This window comes from Camarhynchus parvulus, chromosome 21, assembly GCF_901933205.1.
Source record: "Camarhynchus parvulus chromosome 21, STF_HiC, whole genome shotgun sequence".
Lineage (NCBI taxonomy): Eukaryota > Metazoa > Chordata > Aves > Passeriformes > Thraupidae > Camarhynchus > Camarhynchus parvulus.
In genome coordinates this window covers 3,270,595-3,289,852 of record NC_044591.1, presented here as the reverse complement: position 1 = coordinate 3,289,852, position 19,258 = coordinate 3,270,595, and the positions used below count along the sequence as shown (strand labels likewise).

The 19,258-nt window shown below is 37.9% G+C and overlaps 1 protein-coding gene across 5 annotated transcripts in view; it reads right to left on the bottom strand.

Annotated features, from left to right (window-relative positions):
• VPS13D (vacuolar protein sorting 13 homolog D) overlaps positions 1–19,258 on the bottom strand; it is a 99,727-nt gene that overhangs the window by 79,233 nt on the left and 1,236 nt on the right. For 4 of the 5 annotated variants that reach the window (XM_030963633.1, XM_030963635.1, XM_030963634.1 and 1 more), the window contains exons 1-21: positions 16,917–16,993; positions 16,498–16,688; positions 16,092–16,173; positions 15,643–15,759; positions 15,318–15,422; positions 14,814–14,984; positions 14,131–14,231; positions 13,510–13,678; positions 12,075–12,167; positions 10,941–11,151; positions 10,220–10,399; positions 9,867–9,997; positions 9,111–9,183; positions 8,454–8,618; positions 7,161–7,291; positions 6,687–6,819; positions 3,877–6,099; positions 3,379–3,530; positions 1,539–2,573; positions 749–839; positions 70–196 (exon numbers count right to left, since the gene is read on the bottom strand). In XM_030963633.1, coding sequence (XP_030819493.1) covers positions 70–196; positions 749–839; positions 1,539–2,573; positions 3,379–3,530; positions 3,877–6,099; positions 6,687–6,819; positions 7,161–7,291; positions 8,454–8,618; positions 9,111–9,183; positions 9,867–9,997; positions 10,220–10,399; positions 10,941–11,151; positions 12,075–12,167; positions 13,510–13,678; positions 14,131–14,231; positions 14,814–14,984; positions 15,318–15,422; positions 15,643–15,759; positions 16,092–16,173; positions 16,498–16,571 — 5,564 coding nt within the window. In that variant the 5' untranslated portion in view covers positions 16,572–16,688; positions 16,917–16,993. Of the gene's footprint in view, positions 1–69; positions 197–748; positions 840–1,538; positions 2,574–3,378; positions 3,531–3,876; positions 6,100–6,686; positions 6,820–7,160; positions 7,292–8,453; positions 8,619–9,110; positions 9,184–9,866; positions 9,998–10,219; positions 10,400–10,940; positions 11,152–12,074; positions 12,168–13,509; positions 13,679–14,130; positions 14,232–14,813; positions 14,985–15,317; positions 15,423–15,642; positions 15,760–16,091; positions 16,174–16,497; positions 16,689–16,916; positions 16,995–17,875; positions 18,045–19,258 lie in introns of those variants that run through there. The other variant, XM_030963637.1, reaches the window with a different exon arrangement.

The window sequence follows — 19,258 nt, the reverse complement described above, 5'->3', positions numbered from 1 at the left end:
TTTGGGGGGGGTTTGGAGGTTAATGGAGTAACAAGCTAATACTGAGTAAGAGAAATTTTAAATTCATACTTAAAGATTTGAAAAATGAGTGCCTCTTCACCACTTGTAGTGAAACGTTCTCTGTAAAATTCTCCATGAGATGTAAGATCACTTAAGGACAGACTTCCAATACTTCCCTGCAAGGTTAAATCTCCCTCTGGAAAACAAAGGAATATCAATCAGGATCCTCAAACACAGATCCCCAAAAGTTTCTATTAGTGGGATAGCCTCACTACAAATAATTAAATAACACAGTTCAATTAAACATTGAACCTCACGTTCAAAGAAAATAATGTGTTTCTGCTACAAAGATTCCATTAACCCACACATTACTCTAGGCTTTACAACACTATGTGATCACATCACTTTGATTTGTGAAACTTAGATACAATTACTTTTTATCCTCTATAACAGTAATAAAAACTACTGTTCTACTCTGTGAAAGTGAAGTATTAAAATTACAGCAAATCACAGCTAAAATGATGAAAGGTTTGGCAACTGGAAGGGATGCCATGATTTAAAATAAACCCCAAAAAAGCAAAGGAAGAAGCAGTGGGAGGAGAATGTACATTTTGCCCAGAAAAAACACACAAATCCCAATGAGCACCAAAAGAAAAACACTTAAAATCATAATTCCAGTGCACATTTTACTCATGTGCACTCATTTTATTTTAAGCTGTGAACAACCTGAGCCCTTCAATCTACTCACCAATCACTTCCAAGTGAGCTGCAAGCTTTGCCACACTGGCTTTAGCAAGCTCACTGGTTGTCTTATTCAGGACTAAGGATAAAGAATGGACCTGGTCAAATAAAACAGGAACAAATTGGTATGGAAAACATTATTTCAGAGCTTGAACATCTTGTTTAGCTTTTTTCCAAGACAACTGCACTGTAATACATGAATGCCAAACAATAATTATCTGATTGGGAGACACTGAATGAGAGCAACATTTTTACTGCCTTGTTTGCACATTAATGGGTCTCCCAAGCAATTCAGAATGATCAGACCAAGAACAAATCCCAGCACTGTTACCTTCATCTTCTCTTTTGTCACATGTAAGTTACACTGCAGGGCCTCTGGGCAAAGACTATATTATATACATGTACAACATGTGTTTTTTAAAAAATGTTTATACATATAGATGTATAAATATATACGGATTTATATTTACAAAATATAGACTTTTTCTGCATAAATAAACTCCACAGTATCTAGAACAGCACAGTGCCAATTGCAGCATGTTAGCTCTCTAATACTGAAGTAACCTTTTCATTCAAGAGAGGGTCAGAGAGCAAGGGAGCCAAGCATTTTGAAAATGTTCTGCTTTTCTATAACTCTTTTTTTGAACTACTTCTACATACATTTTAATTCTGTTTCTGCATTTTTGTACACTCCCCACCAGAAAATAAAACACATTATGTAAATGTCACCTTAAGTTCCTATAAACCAGATGCTTTATGACAGACAATCCAATTACTGTTTTCCATGTCAAGTATACCTTTAGATCCAGCTTAGTGTTTACAGGCTCTTGGACTTGAGAAGCTGACAAGGAATTTATTTCTGCTTTGATTGTCTGCTGAGTATCTTCAGGCTGCGGCTTCATAGCATGGTTATCAGCAGTGGATCCAATCCCAAAGAAATCCAATATTACTACCCAAGTTTGCAAAGTAATTAACACATCTAGACAATTAAAATCAACATCTACACTACGGTTAATTTTGTTATAGCGAGAAGAAAATTCGGGATGTTTCCTATCCACTAGAAATATATTGATATGAACTAATGAATCATCAAAGTTACTTTTTCCACAGGGCAACTTGGATCTGTCTGCTGATGGAGAAGGAGGTGGAGTCAGAGGATACTCAGAATCAGCATCTTCTTTTTGCTTCTTACGGGAGGCACAAACTGGTCTTTGGTACAGCTGAAAGACATTAGGTGCTTCTTCCATATGGGAAGGGAGGGAACGTGGCATGTCTGGATATTCTGCATTGGACACTGAGGGACAGGACTGTGAAAGATATTCCTTATGTGCTAAACTGGATGGTTTGGGTGCTCCATGGGACACCATGAGGTTCTTATACTTAGAGTCTGGTTTCTTTTCCAAGAGATCTTCCATCAGCAGGGAGCGCAAGGCAATCTGAATGGACAGGGTTTGAGGGTGATCTTTGGCAAACTCAACATCAAAATCCTGAAACTTAAGGCTGACAAGACCTTGTGCCCCAAGTGTGAGATCACCACTTAACTGAACCTGGAGCTCTGAGATGTGAAAGTTTGCTTGAATTTGAGTAAAGGATTTTGTTTCCCTGACAGCTAAGGGCTTGTTTGGAACAGAATTAAAACTAGAGTGGCTGAATAAGCCATTTTCCTTCCGTTCACTCAAGAATTCTGTGCCTGTACTATGAAGTGATGCTGAAGGAGAACTAAGACTAGTTGGAGATACAGAAGTGGTTGAAAATTTGTTCAAGTCTTCACTGTAAATTAAATTATCCAGAGTCTGAAGGACTTGTTCATATACATGTTTTGCTAACACCACCTACAATGCAGAGAAAAGAAACAATCATCACATTGGAGCTTTCTGTATTAATGGAATCAATACATATATTCTAAAACTTTTAAGTGGAATTCCAAACTACACAAATTTTAAGTTCATCCATGATGATGATGATGATAATAATAACAAAACCAATAATAATAATAATAACAAAAATAGTAACAACAACTCAAAACAATGTACAATGCAAAACTGAAGCAGAACAGTTCTTCTGTATGAGCTCTGCAAGATGACACCACCCAGAAACACATGGGATGGGATCCTAGAATGGGATACCTTGTATTCCTGGGCAAAAAGCATCCAGAGTTAACAAAAAATAATTCACCACCTGAGCTTACACAGTAATTAATGAAACAAACATTCTGCATAGCCATCATGGTTTGTCTCCTAAGTGTGAGAAGTTCCAGTTTTCTCTATTTAAAACCTCTGCTCTTGCACAGATTTTTTTCAAGGTAATGGCATATTAATTCTTAGTTTCAACTACAACAGCAAATAAACTTGTTTGGACAGTGTCATTTGGATAGCGACACATTTACTTTTCCTTCTGTGTTCAAGATAAGCAAAAGTTATACTAATTCATAAAGATGTCTAAAATGTCCCCAAACAAGGTTAAATATTGCTCATTATTATTATTATAACTTCAGACTGTCTCTTCTAACCATGTCTATAAGGATCTGATTTCTAAACTACCAACATGTTAAACCTGAAGACACTGGCCTGAAAAATACTTCTCTTCTATGCAGGGAAATATTTTTATATTGATAGTGGAAATGCTACATTTTTGTACCTGAAGAGGGTTCACAAATTTCCCTTCAATTTTCATAATGCTTGATATTCCAAAGTCTTCATTACACAGAGGAAAAGTTAAATCCAAATCTTTCTCTAGTGGTATCTTTTCCAATTTAAACTGGATCGTGGTGTTATTCAAAATGTGGAAAGCTGTAAGAGAAAGTGAAATTAAAACAACATTAGAGTAAGTGAACTGATTAGCCCATATATACTGTGTGGAAGGGATAACTTAGGAGCTATTCAACTTGCTCAGAATCTGAGCAATGCTGGACTAAGGTTCTATGATTATGTTTTGCTCAATTTCTGCTTAAAAGGCACCATTCCCTTTTTGCTTAGGAGATTAAAAATGGATATAAATCCAATAACTAGCCCATTGTCATTAAAACTGACCAATGTGTTTTAGTAGGATTGATGAAGCAGAATATACAGTCAATACACATTTTTAACACATATACTACTCATATTATAATAATTAAGACTCCTCTGATTAACATACCATGACCTTTATGCAATGATTCAAAGAAGTCATGACGAGTAAAATGAGATTCTTCCTGGCTGTTAATGCTGGCAGGACCTGATGAAGAATGTGGCCCACGGGGTATCCCACCTCCAGGCTCCTTCTTGTTTGTAGATTGACTACTATTTAATGAATACATCTTAATATCTTTAATTTCAACTTGCAGCCTATCACTTGTAGACTCATCTTCTCCTGGTACAAAATTCTGAATAGATATTTGTCCTAGATGACCTACAAGCAGTTCAGAGCTACCAGGCTTTCGAGGTATGGAGACAATTGGGGATTCAATGTTTACATTTAATATAAGTTTGATAGTATCGGCTTTGAGGGACTGTGACCCAAATGTGCCACCTTCATTGTCTTCTGCACTGCCAACATCTCTTGATCGTGGTGTGGTATCAAACAAAGAAACCATTTCACTGTATTCAGCAGTTTTAGTAGCCAAGACTGTTGTAACTTTTGAAGCTGCACTTTTCAACATGCTGCGGAAATTCTCTTCCAGCTCATCCATGGTCAAAGTCAGCTCTTTCAAAAATTTGGCTGAGTGGTTGTAGTGTAAGGAGGCCATTTTGAGGTTGAGAGAACACTCCTCTTTTGACTTTTCTGTGAAAGTGAAACTTAAAGCATCTGGAAGGCTATTTCCATCATCAAGCCTAAAGAGCAAAGATTCAAAGAAATTCACATCGCCAATGAGACTTTCACACCTCCCTGTGTTCCCTATGCTCACCACATACTGGTTCTTCCCATTGTCCTCAATCAGATCCATAAGGTGAAGGCATCCAAGAGAGCCATTCACATCCAGTTTACTGCACATGGAGACATTGACTTTGGTGCCACCAATACTGGCTGTTGCAATTTTTCTGCCATATTTTTCTCCATTTGTCATGGCAACTGTCCTGAGGAGGAGAACATTTAACCAGTGGATATCGACTGCTACCTCTGTGTTCTGTGCATAAGTAGACTGGAATGTTTCCTGTTCCCTCCAATCTCTCTCCAAGTCAGCTATTAAAGGCTGAGGACTAGAATCTTCTTTCTCCTTGGGGAAAGATTTCTGGAGAAACCCAATCAGTTCAACAATAGTCTCTGGGTTCAGGATGATATCCAGGTTGTTCACCTGTAAAGAGATCACCTGCAGACTGCTATCCAAGTTCATCGATGGGCATTCTGCACTCACAAACTGATATTCCAATTTTATCAAGGACTCTTGATCTTTTCCATCGTTACTGGGTGAGGTGTTGGAGGATGTACTGCATCTCTCTGCCAAACCAGCAACATCAATGGGATGTGTATCTTGTGGTCCAGAGACTGGGGACTGAGCCCTGCTGTCTCGAAGGCTTCCTGTCGGTACACAAAAGCTCAAGTTCTTATGAGAAGCCATCAAAAGATCAAAATCTGTTCCATATGTTTGCATAGTATCAACCAGTAACAGGCCATGGACAGTCAGGGACACCTCTGCATCATAAGGCCTTTTCACAAAATGGGCATTGGTGCCAAAAACCTTGAGCACAGAGATGTATCTCCCATTACTCTCAACACCCAGCTGCATACAGTTGACTTTGAACTCAGCCAAAAGCAGCTGGGATTCAACAAGAACTTCCCGGGTGTGCTGCTCCAGCATGACAACACTCTGTGTTAGATTCATTACAGAATCGTGCAAACTGCCAAACTGGTCAACCTCTGCAAAAATCTTGTCTTTCCCTAAATGTAGGGCGTCTGAAGACTTAGTTTCAGATGTACTCAGCTGTGTTAGACAGTTCCTCAAAGCCAGCACTTTGTCTTCATTGATGTGAATTTTCAAGTCTGGCAGGTTGCCAGACAAGACAGCTCCCGGGTATTTTGGGTCAGATGTGTATATCAGTCTGTGCTCCAGCTGCAGGTGAACATTGAATTTTTCTACCACATGAGTTGGACCCACATCACTATCCTGAACGTGTTTCCAGTTGTCTTTCACTCGGCCCACCATGATCTGAAGGTCCATAAAAGAAAGTGTGTATCTCTCATACATTTTTTTACTCATTAAGTGTGCCTGTAGCTGCTCTTCACTTATTTCTACTCCAGTAAATTCAGACATTTTGATGCCACTATTGGTGTTGGACTCTGGAGGTGGAGTATTGGGAGGAGTTGCAAGAGGTGTTTTATATTCTTCATCACTCAATTCATTGACTTCTGAAGAAATGGCACCTGCACTCCTCTTAGAATCTTCTGTGGATTAAAAAAAACAGTAAACAAACAAATAAATGAATGTATTCTTCTCCCTTCTCAGATGTTTCCTATCATTATCTGATCATCCTCTCTGAAGTTTTATTTTTTTTTAACACAAAGCATATCTGGTACTGCCCTTGCCTCCTTCCACTGTCACTTCCTTTTTCCTCAACAAGAAACCTACTATACTTCTACATTCATAAAGGTGTCAGTCACAACATAGTACAGAAGCTACTAAAATACACTGTTGTCTCATTTTTAACCCACTTACTGCAAGATTTACTTTTGACCAAGCTGTCAAAAAAAGAACCCATTACTCTGCCCACACAATTCTTCTGATCCTCAAAACCAAATGAAAGGTTAAGAGCTATTTAACTACAGTATTTTTATCTTCATCAGGTTTTGTCCAACTGACTTTATTGCCTAATATTAACTTTCATTTTATTATCTTAAGAAAAGGAATTTTTTCTACTTTACAAAGCAGGAACATCCTCCAAAACTTTCCTGTACTTTTTTTACCTTTTTTTTAAACTCTGACTTTCTGAAAGAAGATAGAAAAGGAAAGCTGCAATATTTCTAGATCATACCTTGAGAATTTGTGAGTAATATTCTTCCCAGATCTACAACAACTAACACAGGATCCACAAACTTGAAATCATCAGGAAAGATCACCTGAGGGGCAGAGATATCAAGGCACACGGACCAGCTTTTGCTGTTTTCCTGAAAGTTAAGAAGAAAGACATAATAACCCACAAGAAAACAAACCAAAAAAAGCCAGGTGAAACATCTAATCTGTCACTTTTTCTCCTATTGAGCTGACTGTCATGAACTCCAGCCACAGTCAGGTTTGGTACCTTGTTAAACCACAGACTCCCACTGTAGTCAATTAAAAAAAAAACCATTTTCAGCAGGTGAAAACATGCCCTGCACCTCAATCCTGGAAAACTCCCCTCCTGCTCACAAAGAACATCACACAAACAACAAACCTCACTCTTTAGAGCTCCAAGTCCTAAAACAAAAGGGTCAAAATCTACATAAACATTCTGGGGGTAAAAACTTACAATGAAGTCTCCAACTAATAAACGATCGATGGTTTGTCTGATTTCAGCCTTTGTCTGCATTTTCAGCTTGTTGTACTGTCTTCTGGCAGCTTCAGCCACTCTTGCCTCTAACTCAGACTGATAACCAAAACCTGCACAAGAGAGGGAAAACTCACTAGGTATAACTTTGTTCACCCTTCATTGAATCAGAACAAAAAACAGAAAAAAAAGAGAAAATATTTATTTTAAATTTTAGCAGTAAAATACAGAACAGGAAAACAAAGCAGGTGAAAGTCACTGTCTGTGCCTAATCACCAGGCTGTTGCACAGAAAAAAGGAAGTATTTAACCACAAAACAAATAATCACCTTAAAAAAATACTTCCCAATCCATCTTCTGGTCTTTCTCTGGAGGTCTATTCTCTCACAGACCTCCGGCCCAAATAATTAAATTTGAATAATGCAGAAAGGGTGATAAGCACAGCCACAGAGGAAATTCTGACTAAACATTAAGATGTGTACGTGTAGGCTGTGTTTTTTGGTTTGCTTTGTTGGTTTGTTTGTTTTAAACTTGAATATTTATGGAATAGTCTCACCTTGTGAGAAAAGATGCCACACATACCTTTATACCAGGTAACTTGAATCTTTTGGTATTTACCATAAACAGCAGAAAAACAACTGGTATTTCAAGAACATTTTCATGTTCCTAATGTTACTTACTGTCACTTCTCATCTCCTCAGAAACTGCAAAGGTGGCCACTTTATAGTGTTACAGGCTTAGGTACTAGAACCCTAAATCTTCTGCTTAGAAATTTAAGGAACAAGTATGTTCAAATCTAAAAATCAAGATTGCTGTAACAAAGGGCAGCCTTAATCTCATCAATTAAAAAAAATACAACAGGAATCAGAATACTATTTCCTCTGTATCATTACTGTAGAAATACTCATTTGACTGCCCTCTCAAAAAAAACTCCATCAATTGCCAGAACAGATTACAGGAACAAGTTCTCTCTCCTTATTTATGCATTTTAATTTAGGGGACATGAACATCCACCATGGGCATAACACCAACTTGCAATTTTAAAGCAGAAGTTGCATGAGTCTACCAAAGTAAAATCCCTGATTCAATTAAAGAATAAAACAAAGGAACAAAAGCCTCCAGACAAGACTTGGAGTATTGTTAAATCTGAACTTAAAGTGAAGATTCTTTGCTTTGTATGTCTAAGAATGGAAATAAATAAAAATCAAAGACAAGAAAAGATGTAATTCTACCAACAAAACCCCAACCCCACCAAAAAAACACATTAAAGGTTAACCTGAGGTATGAACCCTTCCCTTGTAGAAGAAGTCTGCTACTTTCTTAATGGCTTGTGGATTGTAAATAATATTTAGTGGTCTGGTACTGACTTCCAGGCGCCTCTCAAAAGTGCTGTGAATTGGATTTCTTTCATAAAGCATCTCAAATACTGGGGCATCAGGATCTGCAACAGAATAAAAAATTACTTACAAAAAGCAGCTGTAAAAAACCCCAAAACAAACAAATAAGACAAAAGCAAAAAACAACTTCCAAAGAATTTAATATCTGATTTTTACTGGCACTACTGGGAAAGTACAAGTGTCTAAGGATTCTTCAGTAATAGAAAGGGAAATAATATGATCAACTTCTACAATCAGCAGAATTCAAGAAGTTTATATATACAAAAACCTTTGTATAATTGGGGTTCTAATGTTGAATTCCTACTTCTTTTTAAACCAAAACAAACAGTAAGTGCAACTCCTACTGTCTTGAAATACATCATTTCTTCCTTTCTTTAAAGACAACCTGCATGCACCTTACATCTTGAACAAAGCTTCTATGATTTTATCTTTACCATGTGCAAAAAGCATTTGCATTAATTCAAACTCTAGATACTTATTTTCAAAATTTCTGATTTGTGGGAATTATCTCATCAACCATAAAATGAAATCTTTACCAGTGTTGTGATTATTCATTTCTGAGGACAAACTCTGGAGTCCAAAGGAAGACATGCAGCCAACCTCTTTTTGCTAAGAAGAATTTAAAAGAAAAAGACTGTTTAGATAAAATCAACCAAGCCACCTGATAAACATAAAAGTCTTTTCTGTTCAACTGTATGTACAGCCTGAGATTATTATATGCATTTTTTCCCCTGACATGGTCAAGCAAAAGAAGGCAATATGACTAAGTAGCAAACACTCCCCACTCCTGCAGCAGAAAGGATGAACTCTGAAGTGCAAATTGAAGTCAGTACAAAGTATAAAATACATGGGAAATCTTCATGGCTTTAGATTCAAATTTTGTTCACTCAGAAGAGAACTTTGAAATCTTTTCTAGAATTTATCTGTGGATTTAGTTTACCAGCATACAGGTACAGAACCATTACTTGGGCCACAGAGCTTTATGGAAAAGAACAATCACTGATTAAGCAGCAATGCTGATTGTTCCAAAAATCAAATTCTCAACATATAAAACTGAAAGGCAACATATAAAACTGAAGACACAAACATACAGTAAAGCAGAATAAAAAATGAAGAGTTCTACAAATGATATTTGGAAAGAGAGGGAAAAGTAAATTCAACAGGTGGAAACTTTTCCTCAAGACTTTTGTTTTCCCTTTCTGGGATAAGAAATGTTTTGAGTTTGGAGTATGACTATTTTCATACACAATTATGCATCCCACATAGTAACTTATAGGGGTTTTGTCACCTACAGGATTTGGAAAAACAAGAACAGGAAATATGGTCCCTTCTGTTGCCAAATCCCTCAGGAAAAGACCACCAAGCTGAACTTTGAGAAGGGAAGACTTTCTGCGAGGAAGGGATTCTGCCAAGACCTTTACACCTGGAATATAAATACATAATATTATTTTGTTTCCTTTAGTACAGCATACATTTTATTTAAATTTTACAAATAAAAAATACTGTCCAACAAACAAGCATTTTTTAAGTCTTTATATATATTTATTTCCACTAAAAAAATTTAACATGGAAATTCGTTATATAGTACAATGATTGTGAGACAGCTCTCATCTTTTTTAAGAAAGAACAGAAATAGGCTTAATACCTGAAAACTCCAGCTGCATAAAAGCAGTCTCTTCAGCATGCAGTACCTTTTTCTTCCTATGCAACAGAGTGAAAGAGCCACCCTGCAGCTGTAGATTTAATTTAGCAAAAACATGATCTCTCTTGGTAAAGGTATTCATGCTGGAAGCATCTGCAGCAGGATCAAAAAATTCATCCGTGCCTAATAAAAAACAAAACCAACACGTTAAATACTTTAACTTTCTGGAGGGCTACTGAAGAACAAGAAAGTTCCTATGAATATGATAATAAAGATTTCTCTAGTGCTTGGGGGGGAAAATAGAAACAAAATTTAGAGCATATAGACCTTTTTCCTTTAAAAAAAAAGAATATCCCATGAAATTCTTCTATTTCAATCAAGGTAATGAAAGCCTGAATGTACAAAGACCCAAAACCACAGTACTATTCCCATTACACCCAGCACATGACTCACATATACACTTGAACAGAAGTCCCAAAGCCTTTTGCCATAAATGAATTTGCAGAATTAAGTAACAGCGAAAGCAAATCCATTCCCTGTATTGCTCTGGCAATAAGCAGGTACCCAGGCAGTGACACAGTGCCCAGGTTGTTCAGCTTCAGGCAGGCTCTGCTGCCTGGGTACATCAGCTGGCACAGAATCCTTTAACAGAACAAGGCCAGAGCTCTTTCTGCCCACCTGGACCAGGTACCAAACCATGGGAGCAAACCCCATGTTTCCATACCCAGTATGTCTTCTGGATTCCACTGTTCTTTGGGGTCTGGCAGCAGCCCTTCAAAAGGTTCCCCTTCATATGTCTGCTGAGCATATCCATACCAGCCTCCCCAGCCAGGAAACCAGGACTGCAGGTACTGCAGCATCCCAGAGCTGCTGTCACGGGTGGGTTCTGCTGGAGGGGAAGCTCCAATGGAATCAGGCAAGGGCTCTTTAACACTCTGTTTGAAAATTCAGGACATACATGTTACTGCTGCTGAAACAGTGTCACCAGTGTACAAAACCACCACAATAAAAACACAATTTCATCTCCTGTTTACTCAGTGATATTCTCAATCAGTACTCAGACTAGAGGAGAGCAGCAGCAAAGAGGTAACAAACATATCATCACTTAACTGCATACTCATATTCATATAAAAATATGCGTGTGATTATGCACATATGAATCAGGATGTCACCATTTAAATCTTAGTCTAGAAACACTAAACAAAGAAGTCATTTGACACCATAAAGCACAGCTCTATATTTTAGCATTTGTATTTGCAAGAGATTATGTTGTGTTGTTAGGGAAATTAGTCCATATTTAATGAGGTGCGTTCCCCAAGCTATTTCCATGAGGCTCACTTCTGTCACATGTTTATTTTGGGAAAATATTCATTACAGGCCTTCATTTCCACTCTCTGTTTTTAAGATGGAGAGTGGAATTGATTTTCTGAGCCTGTAGACTGTGATTTTCCACATGAACAAATTCAGACCCAGCTGAGGTGGGGAAATACCTGAAAGAGAAGTGGCCAAAGCTCTACCTCTACACTGATTCATGGATGGCAGCCAGTGCTCTGTGGGGATGGCTGGAGAGGTGGAAAGAGGCTAATTGGCAGCATAGAGGAAAACCAATTTGGGTTTTCCTGACCTAGGAATTCTGGCAAGGATCCTGCTGGGGAACATCATCATATGGCAAGACAAGATTGCACTGTGCAAGTGACACAACAGCAAAAACTGCAGGAACTGAGCATTTCTGCAATTTAAGCATTAATGCCACACTTTTAAATCAACAGAAATATATGCTCAGGCTCTCCAGCAGAACAATACCTCAGATAATCACTTAAAGATTCCAAATATTACTCTGTACAGAGAATGTTCTCACCTCAGCTAAGTCATGAAATTTATTATGAACTATCTCATACAGAACCTTCAACTCCTCATAAGTCAGCTCATCCTCAATACGATGCATTTCTGCCTGGAAAGACAAAAAAGGTAAAGTACCTGCATTAAAGGAGTACAGAATCTTGTTCACAAACATGCCAAGTATCTCTGCACTGATCTAGGAACTTGCAGAAAAAACTAAGATGGCATTAATGATCATATCCAAGTGCCTCAGCACATGAAAATTAATTAAAGTCATGTAGGTAATTGAAACATTGACATTCTCCTAAATTATAAATAAAGCTTATTTACATTGCAAAATACACTATTTTAGCACTGTAAAAAAATTCACAACTGTATCCTCCTATTACAAATAAGAAGCAAGATTTGCAGCACAAAAATTAAACCAGGGAAAATAAACTGATTTAAGAGAATGCCTTGCTTAGCCAGGAGCAAAAAAAGCTTCTGTCTTGAGTAAAGAAGGTGGAGGAAATGAACTGGGTAAATTAGGACAATGTAGTATTCATAGTCAGTTACTCAGACATGTTGTCTTCTTTGTACTGATTAACAAGTTGTGTGAGGAAACTCATGATTCACCCAAGTCTAAAAAATCTATCATGAAACAACAAAGCAAAAGACATTTTTCTAGTCCACTGCCATTACCCTTGTTACATTTCACAGCTCTGCTGAACACAATATGTGCTCTAGAAGACCTGGCTTTGCCAAGTACCATAAAAATTTTCTGTACATTAAGATACTCCTACAGTTCATACTCAAATAACAAAAGTAAGGATTACATATAACTTAAAAGTATCAATAGAATTCCTTTAATCCTTTAATACAGGTGTGGTACATGGTGCCCTGAACTGATTTGAAGAAAAAGTGCCAATATGCCTAAAGATAAAAAGCAGCTAATTATAGTTCATGGGTTTTTTCTTTCTGAAGTAGGTCACAGATTCATTATTAGGGGCACTAAATTTTTTATCCTCAAATAAACTTGGAAAAACAAAACCAATAAACAACCCCAACTGTCAAATAGCCACAATTTTCCCCAATCATCTACCCAAGCATATGGGCAGACACATTTCTGGTACTTAAACACCTTTCGGATCTACAGAGAACATGAGTTAAGAAAACATTTTACCAACTGTCACAGGCATTCTACAGCAGTTAATGCTATTTTTGGTGAACACTGGTTACAGATCAAAAACCAGACAGCTTTTTGCAGTGCAAAACAAAAACACATGAACCCTGCAGCTCACACATCTCATCATTAAAATCTCAGCTGCAGTCAGCAGACAGTCAGTTCAGTGAAAACGGCCTGCAGTACAAATGAAGATGTTTCTTACTCATCCAGGTTTTAAACGTGGAAAGATGAAACAAACCAAGTGTAATATCATTAACCATCACTGTAGAAGAAACCCAAGTGTAAATACCTGGTCTGCAGCAGACAGTGGTTCCCCCTTCAGCTTGCTGTAGTACATGTCTGTGTAGGACACAGCATCCCGGGCCCGATGCAGTGCAAATGCCCAGGTGGAACGCTGCCTCTGCTCCCTGATCTCCCAAAGATTTGCATTCAGGGCAAAGATCCACCATTCCCGGCAGCTGAAACAATTTTTAATTACTGTAGTACCAGTATTTCATTAAAAAAGCCTAAGGCAAGTGCACGTCCAAGTGGTGAAAGGTCCAGGAGACTCAGTGAAAAGCAGTGGGCCAGCAGCCAGGAAAAGCAGCAGCCCTGCAGCCAGCACAGGGCTGGCCCTACAGATGTACAGGACAGGGCTTCCCAAGGCCCTGCCACTCCACTGGGATTGACTCCAGCTGCCACACAGCAAGCACAGACAACAAAATTCAGAGTTACACAGACTGGGTTGAAAGGCTCGGGTAAGGATAATTTTACATTTGAATTACATCCGAGTATTTCTAACTGATTTGTGTGGTAGGGAACAAAACATGAAAACCAAAACTCTAACATGATTATTACGTATGTTTTTGTATTTCTCTCATTCTAGTTTTTCTAATATAGTTGACAACACCACATATGGAGATGTACTTACTTTTCTGTTACTGAGACCTTTGGTTTCCACTTCCTGTATTTAAGCTGTCGTTCCTTTCTATCCAGCTCCTTTAAAAATCCTATGATCTGCTGATACTGCATCTTTTAATGAAACAACACACAGATCAGTGAGGTGGTACTGGAGTGCTTTCCCAAGAAAAGAGGAGAGGAAAAAGCCCAGCCAAAAACCCAACCACAGTTCGGTTTGGTTTACTGGAGGCAATGGCCTGTACACAGTGCAGAATTAAGATTATTGTTAACTCACAATTTTGTTCCCCAGTGTGACATATCTACTCCCAGCCACTGGTAGTTCATGCATGACATTCCATTTATGGCTTTATTTACAAATACACAAAATGAAATCTTCCATGTCAGGTTATCAACACCAGCTGCTTTTGTACATTGTACAAACCAAACCTCCCCAACATGCCCCCTTCCTATTACTACAATAAACAAACAACAATTTAATTTTTTTGCAGTAATCAGTTTCAGTAAAATAAATATGTAATTTTGAATGCTTGACTTTAGAACAACTTATTCAATGTATCTCTTTGAGCTGCCTCTCAAAATCTTTCCGAGAATATTAATTTTATGCTACAATAACAGCATTTAAATTGTCACAAACACTGCCACAATTTTACGATACCTGTTCCAGTTACTGGCAGGCAAAAGGTTGGTATTTACCTGGGAAAGCTTCAGGGGTATTGTCTCCAGCTTAATGTCACATTCTAGCCGTGGAGTATGGCGGGATCTTAAAGGCTCCTTAGAACAATTTCTCTTGAGAAGAGCAGAAGTGCAGACAGGCTCCATGATGTAATTGTGATCACGACTTTCCATACTCCTATCCATTGCTTCCTGGGGGTTACAAGCAAATTACTCTCTAAGAAGTGAGTGTACAATAGTCATTAGGATGCACTGGTTTCATGTACTAGAATGTACTTTATTAGCAGGCCAGTCCATTGGAAAAAACTTCCTGAACATGTTCTCCCTCCAAAAGTAAAACAAGCTATTTCACAGCACACACAGCCTTTGTGGGTTGCAAATGTATCCTATCAGTAAAGCATGCAACCATAGACTTCTTTAGCTCTTAAAAGACAAATCCAATAAATTCCACATCAATCAGTTCTGTAGTGCAGAAAGGAGACTAACAACAACCTCTCTTTCATATGCAAAACCTCTTTCATGTACCTGTAGCTGACCAGGAGGCAAGTCACCCAGTAAAGTGCAGCTGGTATCCCAATAAACACTGAAATCAGCAACATCCATCTGCTTTTTCCTCATCAGCTTCTCCACCTGATGTAGAAGAAGTGGAGTAAAGTCAAGATCACACACCACGTGCCATTTAGTTTTTAGTTCTACATACCCAATAAAAAACATGAAATGCACAGAGTCAAGTTATTTTCATCAACCAAAAGATTTTTTTAAATGCTGTATGTTTTTTTGAATATCTGCTAGCACCCATAAAATGCAGCATCCCATCTGAGCTGTTCTTGTACACACAAGTTGCACTTACTGGTTCAAACACTGCATTTTGCATTGAGACATTTTTGATGCAGACGCCAAATGCAAACGGCTGCGAGGGATTTGTGACACCATCCTCAAACCTCAAATGCACATCCTGGATTTTTAACTGGACAGAAAAAAAACATTACTAGATATACACTACTTACATCATTACAGCAAACAGTAGTGTTTTCACTAATGCTGGAACAATTTAATATTTAATTTCTGCAATTTTCCAATAAATTTCTACAAGATATTTACCCTAACAGAAACCCTATTGCTCATTTCTGACTTGTACTCCCTGGTTCTACCTTCTCCTCAGATACCAGCAGTCCCTGCCCTTTTCCCCACAAATGAGTCACTTTCACAACACACTGTACTTTTTTTTGCTGTCCTACAATTATTCTGCATTTTAAAGGCAAATGTGTAAGTGCCAAGCACTCAAAAGCAAAGACTTACTTCAATGTTTTCTACAATTCTCGTGACTACAGATGCAGTAACTGAATACCAGTAAGACTCCCCTTTCTGCTTGCTGTTCTTTCTGAAAGAGAAAACAGGGATAAGCATTACTAACCACTATAACACCTGGTAAGGAGACAATATACTTTGTTACACTGAAATCACTGTTAACAGGGAGAAAGAAAAACTAAACAAGTTAACTTAAGATATTTACATATCTCTGACATATGTGGGACATAGGACATAATGGTGAGGGGTGGTAGGACAGAAACTGCACTATGTCAGCATGTGGAAATCAAATTCTACCTCCATTTCCCATACATTTGTTCTGTCTCTTGTTAGGAGACTTAAACACAACCCATCCACCACAGAGGTTTCTTCAATATGAAACACAGGTGTGACTCACCTTCCATTTTTCTTCAAGTGCCAGCAGAAGGGCTTTCTTGTGTTCTCTTTCTTGCAACTTTTCCCTTTCCTCATCGAACTCTTCTCTTTTTTCTGGTGCACCAATTAAGTGCAGTTTTGATACAGATATCACCCATGGATCCACATGTGGACGATAAAAAGGGATCTGTAGTGTTATTTTGCCAATGAAACCTGGATAAACAAAACAGAAACACTGTCAGATTCCTGTGAAAGATTACTTTATCAACCTTGAAAATCCCCAAAGAAAAAGTGGTATAAGAAACAAACAAGCTAAAACAGAAATAACCTAAAAATCAATCTACCTCATTTGTTCAAGCGTCTGACTCACAGGTCCTCTAAAACATGCAGTACTTCCTGTTTAGAAAATATCAGTCCTGCACACACAAGCAAAATACAAACCTGCCTTTACTTCAAATGGTAATTCCAGCTCCTTTAAGGCATCTTTTTTTAGTGGCAAGTTTTCCAATTCAACAGCCCCTATACAAAGCAGAAGAAAAAGACAAGTCTGCTAAACAAAACTATGTTAAAGAAAGCCAATTTGAACACTGTAAGCCTAAACCAACTGGAACTGTTTTTTTAAAAAATTAAATGGGATTTAATAAGAACAACCAACCTATCACTTCAGGTTGTGTTAACATCACAATGGTTACTTAATACACTTGTTAATTTTCCAATGTCAGATGCTCAAACCATTTCATGATGTCATCCAGAAGCAATCATCTGTGGGGTTTTAGAACTGAACTTGGTTGTAGCCACAGACAAAACCTCTCCCCATAGACTTTTCAAAAGAGGTACTTATTTTCTTAGTATTGTGAAAGCACATCCAGAAAAGCCTTGGAGTATTACAAAACATTCTCAGCAGCAGCAGCAGATAACAGCAGCAAAGGGTGAACAGAAAGCATTGATTTGAGGACTCTGTACAAAGTACAAAACTCGTGGATGCAGCATGACACAAACCAGAGTACAGGGGAGCACCTGTGAGCACTAAAAGGTAAGAGGCTGCAGGACACTTCCTGCCATGGTCCCTAGACAGGAAAGGTACTGAACAGTATCAAGAAAAAATGACATAAATTCAACATGCTAAGGTAGCTAAGCATACTTTTGAAAATTTTATGTAAATTGCTTGTACATAAATTTTATATAAATTCAAGAGTGTCGATAAAGAGCAAAGAGCATAAGATCATTTACTGTTCATTATAAAGTTCTAGTACCAAACTCTATTAAAAGGGTTTATATAGATATCAAACACAATATTAAGTGATTATTTCTATTCCACCTCCCAGTTATCACAAAAAACCAACACTTTTCTAAATCACAATATGAAAACAGTACAGAAGATAGCACAAAGGGTCCCTCACCCTTTAGAAGTGCCACTGAAAGTTGGTCTGTGTTCAGGTTATTGACATATTTGCCCAGGTAGGTGTTGAGGACCCAGGCTACCAATCCTTCCAACATGACTGTCCTAGAAGAAGAAAACTAATGCTTTTCTGTCATTTTTTGGATTTCTCTTCCATAATTAGTCTCAGTCTGAAAGAAAAAAAAAAAAAATTATTGTCTGAAAAATACCCACTCAGCAGAGCTGACATTGCTGTCACTTCAATTCTTACTGTGATCTATCTAAAGAGAAGTAAAAGCACCAAGGTTGATTTCTACCTTAAAAAACTTTATCCCATGCCCTTTAAGTGTCAAATCAGCTTCACAGGTAGATTTGCACTTCAAGTTCATCTTTCCATCATTTTCTAACCAAAACATAAATTTTTGGTGCAATAATCAACACAGGGAATCTACAATCCTCCTCCAGAAAAGGAAAGGACAAAACTCCACATTGATCTGAAGTTTGCACCGGCCTCCTTGACCTCTGCTGCCAACATTCTCACCATGCTGGCTTTGGCAGCTGCTCTGAAGTAACAGCCTGAAGCCTTCTGTATTTTTGTAGAATTCTTACACGACACCTATGAAGCAACTCACCCTACTCAAACCCCTTTTTGGGAGAGTGTGTGTGTGGGAAGTAATCAGATCCAAGCCCCAAAAATAGCTCATCAACAGTTACTGCAACAGGTTTTCAAAGTGGCAGCAGAGATTCCTGCACTGATGAGGGAAAAAGCTACATCAGAGAAGCACCACTGGTCACAGTCCACAACATTTCCCTTCACTCTTCTCCAGTCACTTCTGTTTCACCTCTGTGGCAATCAGGGTATTAAAATCCCAAAGTCCCTGTTCAAGTTTTTAACCACTGAATTACAAAACCACTCATAGCTCTTGCAAGGGCAGGGTGAAGCCTGGTACAGTAAGGAAAAAAGCATGCAGGCCATTCCTTGAGATTAGAATGGAATAAATATCTTGATTTTATGTTTGAAAAACTCTCCCAATGCCACATACCTGCGTAAACCATTGAATTCTACACAGCAGAAAAAGCAAGATACATCCTTTATTCAGAGCTAACAATAGAAGGAAACAACAGCTTCAAAAGTCACATTTTAAACTTTACATTAAGATTTAGAGTTTTCTCATTATGACATTTGCTTGATTTTAGGCAGCCCCATTTAAACTTTTATTTTTCTTAAATAGACAGTGAAAATATTTAACTAATAGTTAAATTAAATAACCAGAATTAAGCAAGCAACGAAAGGCTTTTTCTAAAGGCTGAAAGTGAAACTGTGCTGTCCTGAAGAATGAAACAGAAAAGAGCACAGGCAAATTCGATTCAACTCAGTCACATGACTTCTTATAAAATGTGTTTT